This window comes from Phocoena sinus, chromosome 6, assembly GCF_008692025.1.
Source record: "Phocoena sinus isolate mPhoSin1 chromosome 6, mPhoSin1.pri, whole genome shotgun sequence".
Taxonomy (NCBI): Eukaryota; Metazoa; Chordata; class Mammalia; order Artiodactyla; family Phocoenidae; genus Phocoena; species Phocoena sinus.
In genome coordinates this window covers 8,586,953-8,600,055 of record NC_045768.1, presented here as the reverse complement: position 1 = coordinate 8,600,055, position 13,103 = coordinate 8,586,953, and the positions used below count along the sequence as shown (strand labels likewise).

At 39.9% G+C, this 13,103-nt stretch overlaps 1 protein-coding gene across 23 annotated transcripts in view; it reads left to right on the top strand.

Annotated features, from left to right (window-relative positions):
• Window positions 1-13,103, top strand: part of RALGPS1 (Ral GEF with PH domain and SH3 binding motif 1) — a 283,690-nt gene that overhangs the window by 125,962 nt on the left and 144,625 nt on the right. For all 23 annotated transcript variants that reach the window (XR_004350480.1, XR_004350479.1, XM_032635811.1 and 20 more), the window contains one exon: window positions 12,274-12,400. Coding sequence is in view for 21 of the 23 variants with exons in the window: in XM_032635811.1 (XP_032491702.1) it covers window positions 12,274-12,400 (127 nt within the window). In the remaining 2 variants the exon portion in view is untranslated. The remainder of the gene's footprint in view (window positions 1-12,273; window positions 12,401-13,103) is intronic.

The window sequence follows — 13,103 nt, the reverse complement described above, 5'->3', positions numbered from 1 at the left end:
ACAAGACCAAATAAATGAAGAGAAAATAGGCAATCTACCTGAAAAAGAATTCAGAGTAATGATAGTAAAGATGATCCAGAATCTTGGAAATAGAATGGAGGCACAGATTGAGAAAATACAAGATATGTTTAACAGAGATCTAGAAGAACTAAAGAACAAACAAACAGAGATGAACAACACAGTAACTGAAATGAAAAATACACTAGAAGGAATCAATAACAGAATAACTGAGGCAGAAGAATGAATAACTGAGCTGGAAGACAAAATGGTGGAAAATAACTGCCGAGGAACAGAATAAAGAAAAAAGAATGAAAAGAATTGAAGACAATCTCAGAGACCACTGGGACAACACTAAATGCACCAACATTCGAATTATAGGGGTCCCAGATAAAGAAGAGAAAAAAGAAAGGGTCTGAGAGAATATTTGAAGAGATTATAGTTGAAAACTTCCCTGATGTGGGAAAGGAAATAGTCACCCAAGTCCATGAAGCACAGAGAGCCCCATACAGGGTAAACCCTAGGAAAAACACACCAAGACACATATTAATCAAATTAACAAAAATTAAATTCAAATAAAAAATATTAAAAGGAGCAAGGGAAAAACAAAAAATAACATACAAAGGAATCCCCATAAGGTTATCAGCTGGTTTTTCAGGGAAAACTCTGCAGGCCAGAAGGGAGTGGCAGGATATACTTAAAGTGATGAAAGAGAAGAACCTACAACCAAGATTACTTTACCCAGCAAGGATCTCATTCAGATTCGATGGAGAAGTCAAAAGCTTTTCAGACAAACAAAAGCTAAGAGAATTCAGCACCACCAAACCAGGTTTACAGCAAATGCTAAAGGAACTTCTCTAAGTGAGAAACACAAGAGAAGGAAAAGACCCACAAAAACAAACCCAAAACAATTAAGAAAATGGTAATAGGAACATACATATCGATAATAACCTTGAATGTAAATGGATTAAATGCCCCAACCAAAAGACACAGACTGGCTGAATGGATACAAAAAAAAAAAAAGACCCATATATATGCTGTCTGCAAGAGACCCACTTCAGACCTAGGGACACATACAGACTGAAAGTGAAGGGATAGAAAAAGATATTCCATGTAAATGGAAATCAAAAGAAAGCCAGAGTAGCAATACTTTTATCAGATAAAATAGACTTTAAAATAAAGACTGTTACAGGAGATAAGGAGGGACACTACATAATGCTCAAAGGATCAATCCAAGAAGAAGATATAACAATTATAAATGTTTATGCACCCAGCATAGGAATCAATACATAAGGCAAATGCTAACAACCATGAAAGGAGAAATCAACAGTAACACAATAATAGTAGGGGACTTTAACACCCCACTTACACCAATGGACAGATCATCCAAACAGAAAATAAATAAGGAAACACAAGCTTTAAATGACACAATAGACTAGACAGATCTAATTGATATTTATAGAACATTCCACCCGAAAGTGGCAGAATACACTTTCTTCTCAAGGGCAAATGGAACATTCTCCAGGATAGATCACATCTTGGGTCACAAATCAAGCCTTGGAAAATTTAAGAAAATTGAAATTATATCAAGCATCTTTTCTGACCACAACGCTGTGCGACTGGAAATCAATTACAGGAAAAAAACGTAAAAAACACAAACACATGGAGGCTAAACAGTGCACTACTAAATAACCAAGAGATCACTGAAGAAATCAAAGAAGAAATATAAAAGTATGTAGAAACAAATGACAATGAAAACACGATGACCTAAAACCTGTGGGATGCAGCAAGAGCAGTTCTAAGAGGGAAGTTTATAGCAATACAGTCTCACCTCAAGAAACAAGAAAAATCTCAAATAAACAATCTAAATCTACACTTAAAACAACTAGAGAAAGAAGAACAAAGAAAACCCAAAGTCAGTAGAAGGAAAGAAATCATAAAGATCAGAGCAGAAATAAATGAAATAGAAACGAAGAAAACAATAGCAAAGATCAATAAAACTAAAAGCTGGTTCTTTGAGAAGATAAACAAAATTGATAAATCCTTAGCCAGACTCATCAAGAAAAAAAGGGAGAAGACACAAATCAATAAAATTAGGAATGAAGAAGGAGAAATCACAACTGACACTGTGGAAATACAAAGGATTATAAGACTACTACAAACAACTATATGCCAATAGAATGGACAACCACAAAGAAATGGACAAATTCTTGGAAAGGTACAATTTTCCAAGACTGAACCGGGAAGAATTAGAAAATATAAACAGACCTATCACAAGTAATGAAATTGAAACCATAATTAAAAATCTTCCAGCAAACAAAAGTCCAGGACCAGATGGCTTCACAGGCGAATTCTATCAAACATTTAGAGAAGAGCTAGCACCCATCCTTCTCAAATTCTTCCAAAAAATTGCAGAGGGAGAAACACTCCCAAATTCATTCTACAAAGCCATCATTGCTCTGATACCCAAACCAGAAAAAGATATCACAGAAAAGAAAATTATAGACCAATATCCCTGAAAAACATAGATACAAAAATCCTGAACAACACACTAGCAAACAGAACCCAACAGCACATTAAAAGGATATACACCATGATTAAGTGGAATTTATCCCAGGGATGCAAGGATTCTTCAATATATGCAAATCAATCAATGTGATATATCACATTAATAAATTAAGGAATAAAAACCATGTGATCATCTTAATAGATGCAGAAAAAGCTTTTGACAAAATTCAAAACCCGTTTATGATAAAAACTCTCCAGAAAATGGTCATAGAGGGAACCTACCTCAACATAATAAACACCATATATGACAGACCCACAGCAATCATTGTACTCAATGGTGAAAAACTGAAAGCATTTCCACTAAGATCAGGAATAAGACAAGGATGTCCACTCTCGCCACTCTTATTCAACATAGTTTTGGAAGTCCTAGCCACAGCAATCAGAGAAAAAAAAGAAATAAAAGGAATACAAATTGGAAAAGAAAAAGTAAAACTTGTTGCTGTTGACATGATACTATACATAGAAAATCCTAAAGATGCCACCAGAAAACTGCTAGAACTAATCAATGAATTTGGTAAGGTTGCAGGATACAAAATTAATGCACAGAAATCTCTGGCATCCCTATACACCAACAGCGAAAAATCAGAAAGAGAAATTAAGGAAACACTCCCATTTACCACTGCAACAAAAAGAATAAAATACCTAGGAATAAACCTGCCTAAGGAGGTGAAAGACTTGTACTCAGAAAACTATAAGACACTGATGAAAGAAATCAAAGATGACATAAACAGATGGAGAAATATACCATGTTCTTGGATTGGAAGAATCAATATTGTGAAAATGACTATACTACCCAAAGCAATCTACAGATTCAGTGCAATCCCTATCAAAGTACCAATGGCATTCTTCACAGAATTAGAGCAAAAAAGTTTTTTAATTTGTATGGAAACACAAAAGACCCCGAATAGCCAAAGCAATCTTGAGAAAGAAAAACAGAGTTGGAGGAATCAGGCTCCCTCACTTCAAACTATACCACAAAGCTACAATAATCAAGACAGTATGGTACTGGAACAAAAACAGAAATATAGATCAATGGTACAAGGTAGAATGCCCAGAGATAAACCCACACACATATGGGCACCTAATTTACGACAAAGGAGGCAAAGACATACAATGGAGAAAAGATAGCCTCTTCAATAAGTGGTGCTGGGGAAACTGGACAGCTACATGTAAAAGAATGAAATTAGAACGCTCCCTAACACCATACACAAAAATAAACTCCAAATGGATTAAAGACTTAAATGTAACACCAGGCACTATAAAACTCTTAGAGGAAAACATAGGGAAAACACTCTTTGACATAAACCACAGCAAGATCTTTTTTGATCCACCTTCTAGAGTAACGGAAATAAAAACAAAAATAAACAAATGGGACTTAATAAACAAATGGGACTTAATAAAACTTAAAAGCTTTTTCACAGCAAAGGAAACCATAAACAAGACAAAAAGACAGCCCTCAGAATGGGAGAAAATATTTACCAATGAAACAACAGACAAAGGATTAATCTCCAAAATATACAAACAGCTCATGGAGCTCAATATCAAAAAAACCAAACAATCCAGTTAAAAAATGGGCAGAAGACCTAAATAGACATTTCACCAAGGAAGACATACAGATGGCCAAGAGGCACATGAAAAGAAGCTTAACATCACTAATTGTTAGAGAAATGCAAGTCAAAACTACAATGAGGTATCACCTCACGCCAGTTAGAGTGGCCATCATCAAAAAAATCTAGAAACAATAAATGCTGGAAAGGGTGTGGTGAAAGGGAACCCTCCTGCACTGTTGGTGGGAATGTAAATTGATACAACCACTATGGAAAACAGTATGGAGGCTCCTTAAAAATCTAAAAATAGAACTACCATATGACCCAGCAATCCCACTACTGGGCATATACCCTGAGAAAACCATAAATCAAAAAGACACATGCACCCCAGTGTTCATTGCAGCACTGTTTACAATAGCCAGGACATGGAAGCAACCTAAGTGTCCATTGACAGATGAATGGATAAAGAAGATGTGGCACATATATACAATGGAATATTACTCAGCCATAAAAAGAAACAAAATTGAGTTATCTGTAGTGAGGTGGATGGACCTAGAGTCTGTCATGCAGAGTGAAGTTAAGTCAGAAAGAGAAAAACAAATACTGTACGCGAACACATATATATGGAATCTAAAAAAAAAAAAAAAAGATACTGATGAACCTAGTTGCAGGGCAGGAATAAAGAGGTAGACATAGAAAATGGACTTGAGGACATGGGGTGGGAGGGAGAAGCTGGGGCGAAGTGAGAGTAGCATCGCCCCAATGTAAAATAGTTGGCTGGTGGGAAGCAGCAGCATAGCACAGGGAGATCGGCTGGGTGCTTTGTGATGACCTAGAGGGGTGGGATAGGGAGGATGGGAGGGAGGCTCGAGAGGGAGGGGATATGGGGACATGTGTATGCATACGGCTGATTTGTTTTGTTGTGCAACAGAAACCAGCACCGTATTGTGAAGCAAGTATACTCCAATAAACATCTATTAAAAAAAAAAAACTTTGCCAAATGGGAAGTTTCCATCTCTCTCTCACCTTCCAGCCTTGTACAGGGCAACACTTGCCTGCATTTCTGCCAAACTGCTGCTCCCTTAAGCATCCCTGTGTGTTCCTACCTCCAGGCCACTGCTCGTGCATTCTTTTGCTTCTGGAGCCTCTCCAGCCCCATTTCTGCTGGTTGAAATCCTTCAAGACTCGTTTCTATGACCACCTCTTCCTGGTTCCTCCTTCCCATAATGGAGTTTGTTCTCTCCTTCCAGAGCACTCTCATAGTGTTTCTGACCCTTCCTTGCCTTAGCCAGCCTTTCCCATGGCTCAACCAGGTTGAACAAATTGGGGTGTACATTGGGTACCTGGCTCCTCACCCACACAGACCAACTCTGGACCCAGGATGGGCCCTTGGCAAACTTCTGTTCAAGGACCAATCACATCCTCCTGGCCCTGCTCTTGGGGCTTTGTGGGAATGTCTCCTGGGGTTGCCATGAGCAGATTTTTTTTTTTTAATTAGCAAAATTATTGGAAATACATGATTAAAATTGTCCTACAAGATTATGCATTGTGTATGTATGTATGCATGTGAATGTATGTATGTGTATATGTGTATGTGCATATAAACTGTTAATAATTTCTTAAAAGATAAAATCATGACTCATACAAGTATAAATGAATACTTGTCAAATATTTTATTTAACTCATTAATTAGTATGAGAACCAGTAAGATATTACAACTGTATTCCAAGAGAACTGAGACTACTACACTTTTATGGTCAGGTAAAGAAGGCTGACATAATCTTTTTTTTTTTTTTTTTTTGCGGTACGCGAGCCTCTCACTGTTGTGGCCTCTCCCGTTGCGGAGCACAGGCTCCGGACACGCAGGCTCAGTGACCATGGCTCACGGGCCCAGCCGCTCCGCGGCATGTGGGATCTTCCCGGACCGGGGCACAAACCCGTGTCCCCTGCATCGGCAGGCGGACTCTCTACCACTGCGCCACCAGGGAATAATCTTTAAAATGGATAGAAAATTAGTCAGTTTTCCCAGGGTGATGATCAGTGGGATTCCATGAGACATCATATGCCTTTATATGGACTGGAATTATTTGCATTACTACGTTTTCTACAGGTTAACATCTATCTGTACAGAGTTTAAAATAGCCTTAGTCAAAGACAGATATGGACAGCTAGTCAGGACACTTACTAAATTTCAAAGTCATAGTTTTCTCTTATGTTACTTCTAACAGTCTCCATTGCATCTAATATTTTACATTAGATATATGACTTTGTAGTTTATTTTTCAGAAACCAATAGTTTGTATCTAAAGAGGTAAAAATTACTTTTTTTAAAGCACCCTAGTTTCATTCCATACTCAGTCTGTTGAATCCATTGGTCCATAGATTATCCGCAGCACTAAAAATTCTTTCCATACCAACAGTAGACACTGGAATTAAAATAGAATTTTGAGCCAGTTTTAACGTATTTGAAGCAACAGGTTCTTCATTGAAAAGCGTTTCCACGTACCAAGAAATGTTACTTTGTTGAAAAACATTTCCATGTATCAAGAAATGTCATTCTCTCAAGGCAAGGGAACAAGATACCAACGTCCTCATAAAGTAGATTTGGAGGGCCTTATTTTTTTCTTCTATGGAGACAGCTTCCTGATTTGAACTATTTACCAGAAGAAGGGAATTTTTCATCATTAGTCAAGTATGAGTGCCACATACAGGCTCTCAGAGCATGATAAGGGAAATTTCCAAAAGCAACCTGCTTCTTCAGGTATTTGACCAAGATTTGTGATCTTCGTGACATTTGACCCTGTGGTTTATGGGTTCCATTTATCCCTTGCAGCTGATACTTGCCACCATGAAAATTATTTAAAATCAATATTCAGGGATTTTATTTTTACCTTGTAATTTTAGTTCACTTTGCATATGTGGTTTTGCCCCTTTCTCAATCCTAATGTATATTTTTGCATTTTGCCTTACTTAATAGAGATTTTACCTGTTTTATTGTGATTTTTATAAAATTTAGTTCTTGGGTTTAGTTATCATGTCTATAGGTTAGGTGTTTAGTTATATATATATATATTTTTAAAAACATAATTCCTAATTTTATCTATTAATCAATTTCTCTTACTCCTGCTCCCCTCCCCCCACCCAGTTTTCCTAGTTTCTTGAGTTGAATGTTAAGTTCATTTATATTCATATTGTTTAATTATATAAGAGTTAAAAACCATGCGTTTTTCCTCTCAGTACAGTTTTGGCCTCATCACATAGTTTAACGTATAGTGATCTATACGTTCTATATGTTTATGGTTTGTAAATAGTCCATTACCTTGGCTTTTATTTCTTCTTTCACCCAAGAATTATTGGAGTGTTCAAAAATTTCCAAGGAGTTGAATTTTTAAATTGTCATTGTTTTCTCATTTTTTTGTTCAACAGATCTTTAGGCAGTGTTTTCTCTGTGTCAGGAACCATACCAGTTGCAGGGAATAGTGGAGTGAATACAACCAGCATGGTCACCGCCTTCATGGGAGTCTTCATTTGCTGAGGGAACCACAGATATAATCGTACAGATGATCACAATCGTGATAAATATTATGGAAGGGAAATCTCAGGGTGGCCCAATACTTCTAAACTTTACTAGAAGTGAAGTTGCCTGTTGTATTTAGTGAACTTTTCCTTAATTTTATTTCCTTACCTCTTTTCCTGAACATGAATGCTTTTAGTATCTGGTTGACTTAGGTAGGCAGATAATTTGTTTTCTTGCATGTAGTTCTGATGGTTTCTTCGATGTAGTTCTGATGGTTTCTTCTTGAGGCTTCCTGTAAACTCTAAAATCTAAAGGACCCTCAATTTACATGAGGTTTTCAGTTTATGGCTCTACTTGTAATAAAAGTTTAAAACATGTAAAAGTTGGGCTTCCCTGGTGGCACAGTGGTTGAGAGTCCGCCTGCCGATGCAGGGGACACGGGTTCGTGCCCCGGTCCGGGAGGATCCCACATGCTGTGGAGCGGCTGGGCCCGTGAGCCATGGCCGCTGAGCCTGCACGTCCGGAGCCCGTGCTCCGCAACGGGAGAGGCCACAACAGTGAGAGGTCCGCGTACCACAAAAAAACAAACAAACAAAAAAAACATGTACAAGTAAATGCTGTTATATTTTGAATAAACAAATCCTATATTTAAAAAATTAAATCTTAAAAGAATTTTTCCAGCGTAATACATGCACATGAATTTTAAAAATCACTAAGTACTGAAAGTCTTAGTGAAACAACTGACACTCATTGCTCTGTCTCTCCATACCCCATTCATTCCCCCAGCGGCAGACACTCAGAGTTATTTAGTGGTTTCTTCTGGTAATTTCTGCCATGTTTCCATCAATGAGTTTTTGCTACAATTTCTTGATCCACTCACTTTAGACAGTATGTGGTGACTTCTTCGTATGATGGATGTTGGTTTCGTTTTCCTGAACCACCTTTCCTCATTCTTCAAAAACGCTCATGTTACTATGGTTAAATCTCTTATTAAATGAGTATTCATGTTTTAATTATTAGGAATGTGCAACTATGGTTCTCTGTATAGTCAAGTGGTTAACTACGAATAACATGTCTTTTCTGGAATACTCTTTTGTTTCCCCGGCATTTCTAAATCTCTCTCTCTTTTTTTTTTTCATTAATTTACTTATTTTTGGCTGCATTGGGTCTTCGTTGCTGCACGTGGGCTCTCTCTAGTTGTGGAGAGTGGGGTCTACTCTTTGTTGCAGTGCGCAGGCTTCTCACTGCCGTGGCTGGTCTTGTTGCAGAGCACGGGCTCTAGGCACGTGGGCTTCAGTGGTTGTGGCTCACGGGCTCTAGAGCACAGGCTCAGTAGTTGTGGCGCACGGGCTTAGTTGCTCCACGGCATGTGGGATCTTCCCGGACCAGGGTTTGAACCCGTGTCCCTTGCATTGGCAGGCCTTTTCTTAACCACTGCGCCACCAGGGAAGTTCCTCTAAGTCTCTTTTAAGGAAAAATTCTTACTCTAGCTACCACTTATCTACCAGATATTTTATATGTATATGTAAATACACACATAAACATATATAATATCTTACCAGATTTTTATATATTGTGTATAAAATCTTTATTTCATTTAATTTTATTTTTATTATACATAATAAATATATCCACCACCACCCCCCCACACACAAATGTGCTGTTCTGTCAGGTTTTCTGTCAAGACTTCTCTTTCTCTGGAGACATCTCTTCTGGGCTTGATAGATGTAGACCAGTCTTTCTTGAGTCTTGCTGTTTATCTGTCATCTCCCTTTACTACTGCTGGACTGGGTCCACTGTTTCCTATATCCCATATCTTCCTGGACTTGGTTTATTCTTTTCATTTTGCTGGGGGAAGTTCTCAAGTAGTATTCAAATGCTTGCATGGGAGATAGATGTTCTGAGCTTTTTTCATGTCTTCTAGCATGCTGTGCATTCCTATTGAGGAATCTGATGCCATCCTGGATCTTGCTTGTGGGCACAGAATGGAGCCGATGAGTGTAGTTAACCAGTCCCAGCCCTTCTGAATGTGTGTGTGAGTGTGTGTGGGCAGGGATGGAGGGTGGCTAGGAAGTATGTGTGTAGAGAAAAGGTTAACAGAAAGAGGTGTGGCCTGGAGGAGCCTGGTTTTAAATTTAGGAAGCATGCAAATGTGGCTGCCTTTGGTTGTCCCACTCCACTAAAGAACCCCAGTTGTTGGTTTGAGGTCAATCTTCAGGGTGGTTTTTAGGGACATCCTCCAGGGCTCGAATCATGTTGGCCTGGTCATGTCTATGTCGGGACACAGATGTCCTGCTGATCAGCTCTGTGGTGCCATGCATAGAGGCACTTGACAGGCTAGGCAGATATGCCAAACATGCCAGGGGACAAGGGCAATCCCTCAGCTGGGTCCAGAGACCCAGTGGAGGGAGCATTGGGCCCCAGGATGGCTCAGCTGCAGTGTATGTGAGGATAACATAGGGATTTGTCTGACTGCTGGATGAACATGGTGGCTGCCAAAGGATTCGGTGTGGTTCTAGGTTTCATTAATAAAGAGATGACCTGCCAGCCAAGGGGGTGAGGGGCCTGCTCAACTTTACAATGGGGCAATTCACAACTAGAGTATCTGGTTCTCATCTGGGTATAGGTAGTTCATTTAGTGAATTCCTTATCCTTAAATGTTCATTTCAAATGCCTCTCTCTATACAGCTTTCCTTGACGCTTCCCTCGCCCATAATTTACTTGTTGTTTGTCTGGGTTCTTGGTCTCTATTTACTTACTTACCATGTTGCTATAATATACATTTTTCTCCTCTGTTGAATCAAGTTCCCCAAGGATACTCTGACAAGTCACTTAATCCTTGTGATTATGAACCTGAAATAGTGGCAATAACCCTGGCTCCATTTTCGTCCCTGGGCTTTGTAAAGACCAGATGAGTTGTATGTTACGGTACTTTACAAACAGCAAATGGGAGATGGAGTGATTTCCTGTCCATTTGTTAATGTGATGAACAACAGCCTTAAATTAGCAAGCCAGTTAGGCAACCATCATCCCTAGCATCTGTGTAGCATCCCCACCCTGATGTGTCCTGAATTTCTCAATGGAAAAAAAACAAACAAAAAAAAAACCAGCTTGCTATTTACTCTCAAACTTCTCCAGCACTGGAACCTTCCTTTCGGGTTTTTCTTTTGCCTCTCCTCTCTGAAGTCCTTAAGCTGTCACTGCTCAGCAAGGCTGCACCCTCTGTGCGCTCCAGAGGCTGCACCCCCTGTGACTCCAGAGGCTGAGGATCAAGGAATTGGCCGACGCAGCCTGAGTTCGCTGGTGCACCAGGCATGGCCTTAGTTTGGAATTTGCAGACCTGGGTCCCAGGAACCCAAAGGGGCTATTTCAGTACAAAAGGCCAGCTTTCCCTGGTGCTGGACAGGCACTGTTCTACTTCTCTCTGCTGTGTGATGGAGCTATTGACCACTGGCCTATCTCAGTCTGACTGATGTGACAGGGCTGCTGGTCCCGGTCCTTGCACAGACCATGGGGTCTCAACACCACACTTGACCAAGGATGCTCCTGGCCTAGGGTCCACACCTCCATTTATACTCCTGGGCTCCGCCATGGATCTCAGATCCCAGAGGCACTGGCCCTGGAAGCTAAAATTCGGGGTGCCCAACATCAGTCACATGCTGTGCCAAAGCCAGCCCTCTCTGGCTGATCCTTCCCCAGATTCTCTTTTTCAAGCTTGCTCTCAGCCTAGACTCCTTTTCTTAAAGCCATTTTATTCAAGGAGACTTATTGCCATTTCCTGGCACTGGGCCTTGACTTGGGACCTGCAGGATGACCACAGCATGAGTCCTTAGCATCAAGTCTGGAGAACCAGGATTCAGTTTCTATTTCTTTCTTCCAAGAAGCCTCCTTATGAACACTGAGCCATCCCTTCCCTGGTGACCAGCTTTACATTCCAGAGATCTCAGTCATGAAGACTCTTACTTCTCTAATCTCTGGGCTGTGGGTGCCTGCTCATCCTGTATTTGCATAACTAAATCACCCCTTAGATGACTGCATATGGAAAAGAAGTTTGGCTTTTGAGTAGAACACCGTACCCAGTGTAAATATGACACAGTCATAGACCACAGGGAATCTGGAGGAGATAGACCAGATTGGAGAGATGGCCTGGTTATGTGTATAGCGTACGCAGGTGAAGCGTATGAGATCTTCCAGGGCCTTCAGCAATGGCAGAGATGTTGAGGAGAGAGCAAGAAGCTCTCTGTGGACACAGGGAGAGAGACCTGATGTGACTGTGAAAGAGCTCTAGGTGACCTTGAGCAATTTGCTTTACTCTCTGAGCTCCTTGCTGTTGTAGGGTCTATGCGCCGTGAAGGTGGGTGCTATGCAGGGGATTCTGGCATCATCTAGAACAAGGGACTAGGTAACTTTGGAGGGTATCTTCCAAGTGTGAGACTACGAAAAATGACAAAGTCGAGGCTATGGAACACTCCATCTCTACATGAAACAGCACCTTAAAATCCTTAGTTGTGCCCAGGATTCTGCACATCATAGACGTGCCATTTGGGACGTTTCCTTTTAGTTTTCATCTGCAGTTATCCTTTCTCTTTTGCTTCTTCCAGTTTATTTCTCTTCTCTCTCATACTCTGTTTTTTTCTCACTCCAGCTGTTGAATCGAAAGGACAAGACCACCTTTGAGAAATTGGACTACCTGATGTCTAAAGAAGATAATTACAAGCGGACTCGGGAATATATCCGAAGCCTGAAGATGGTTCCCAGTATTCCCTATCTAGGTAGGAGTCTGAATTGGATTATTATTTTTTAAGAAACCTGCTCACTGCCAGATAAGATGTTTTTACAATTTCTAGTTGAGAAATTTCCATGAAGCAGCATGGGCCATGGATAAAGAGGTGATTGGTTGGCTCCTTGGGTTAGAACAGGCTATTGATACTTCCTAAAGATGGGAATTTCCCGATGAGGGTCTTGAAACAAGGGATATTCTGCTGCTAATACAAATGATCTGTGAATCCCAAGCTTCCCCAGCCTGCAGCTCAGAAGGGTCACAGGACTCTTACTGGTTTATCCACATCTTCTTGAACTGGGGGAACTCAGGCCCAAACCCCTCTCTTCTGATTCTCTGGACATTATTAATATATAAGATTTGTTCCAACAGAATTATTATAATGATTATTGATTTTACTGATTCGAAAATAATACATGATGAGGAAGGAACTTGCAAGGAACTTGGAAGAGAAGAAAATTAGTATCATTTGCTTTCCCACCTAGAGATAATCCCTATTTTGCTTCATATCTTTTCATTCGTTTGGATGCATATAAAATCTGTATGTTTACTCTGTCGTGAACATTTAATGTTATTACCTGCATTTCTATACTATGACTCAGTCCCATCACATGGATTTGTGCAACTGGGATCTCTCTAATATTGACATTTGTCTATACATTTTTGCTATTAAAATTTTGCAGTGGGCATCCCTG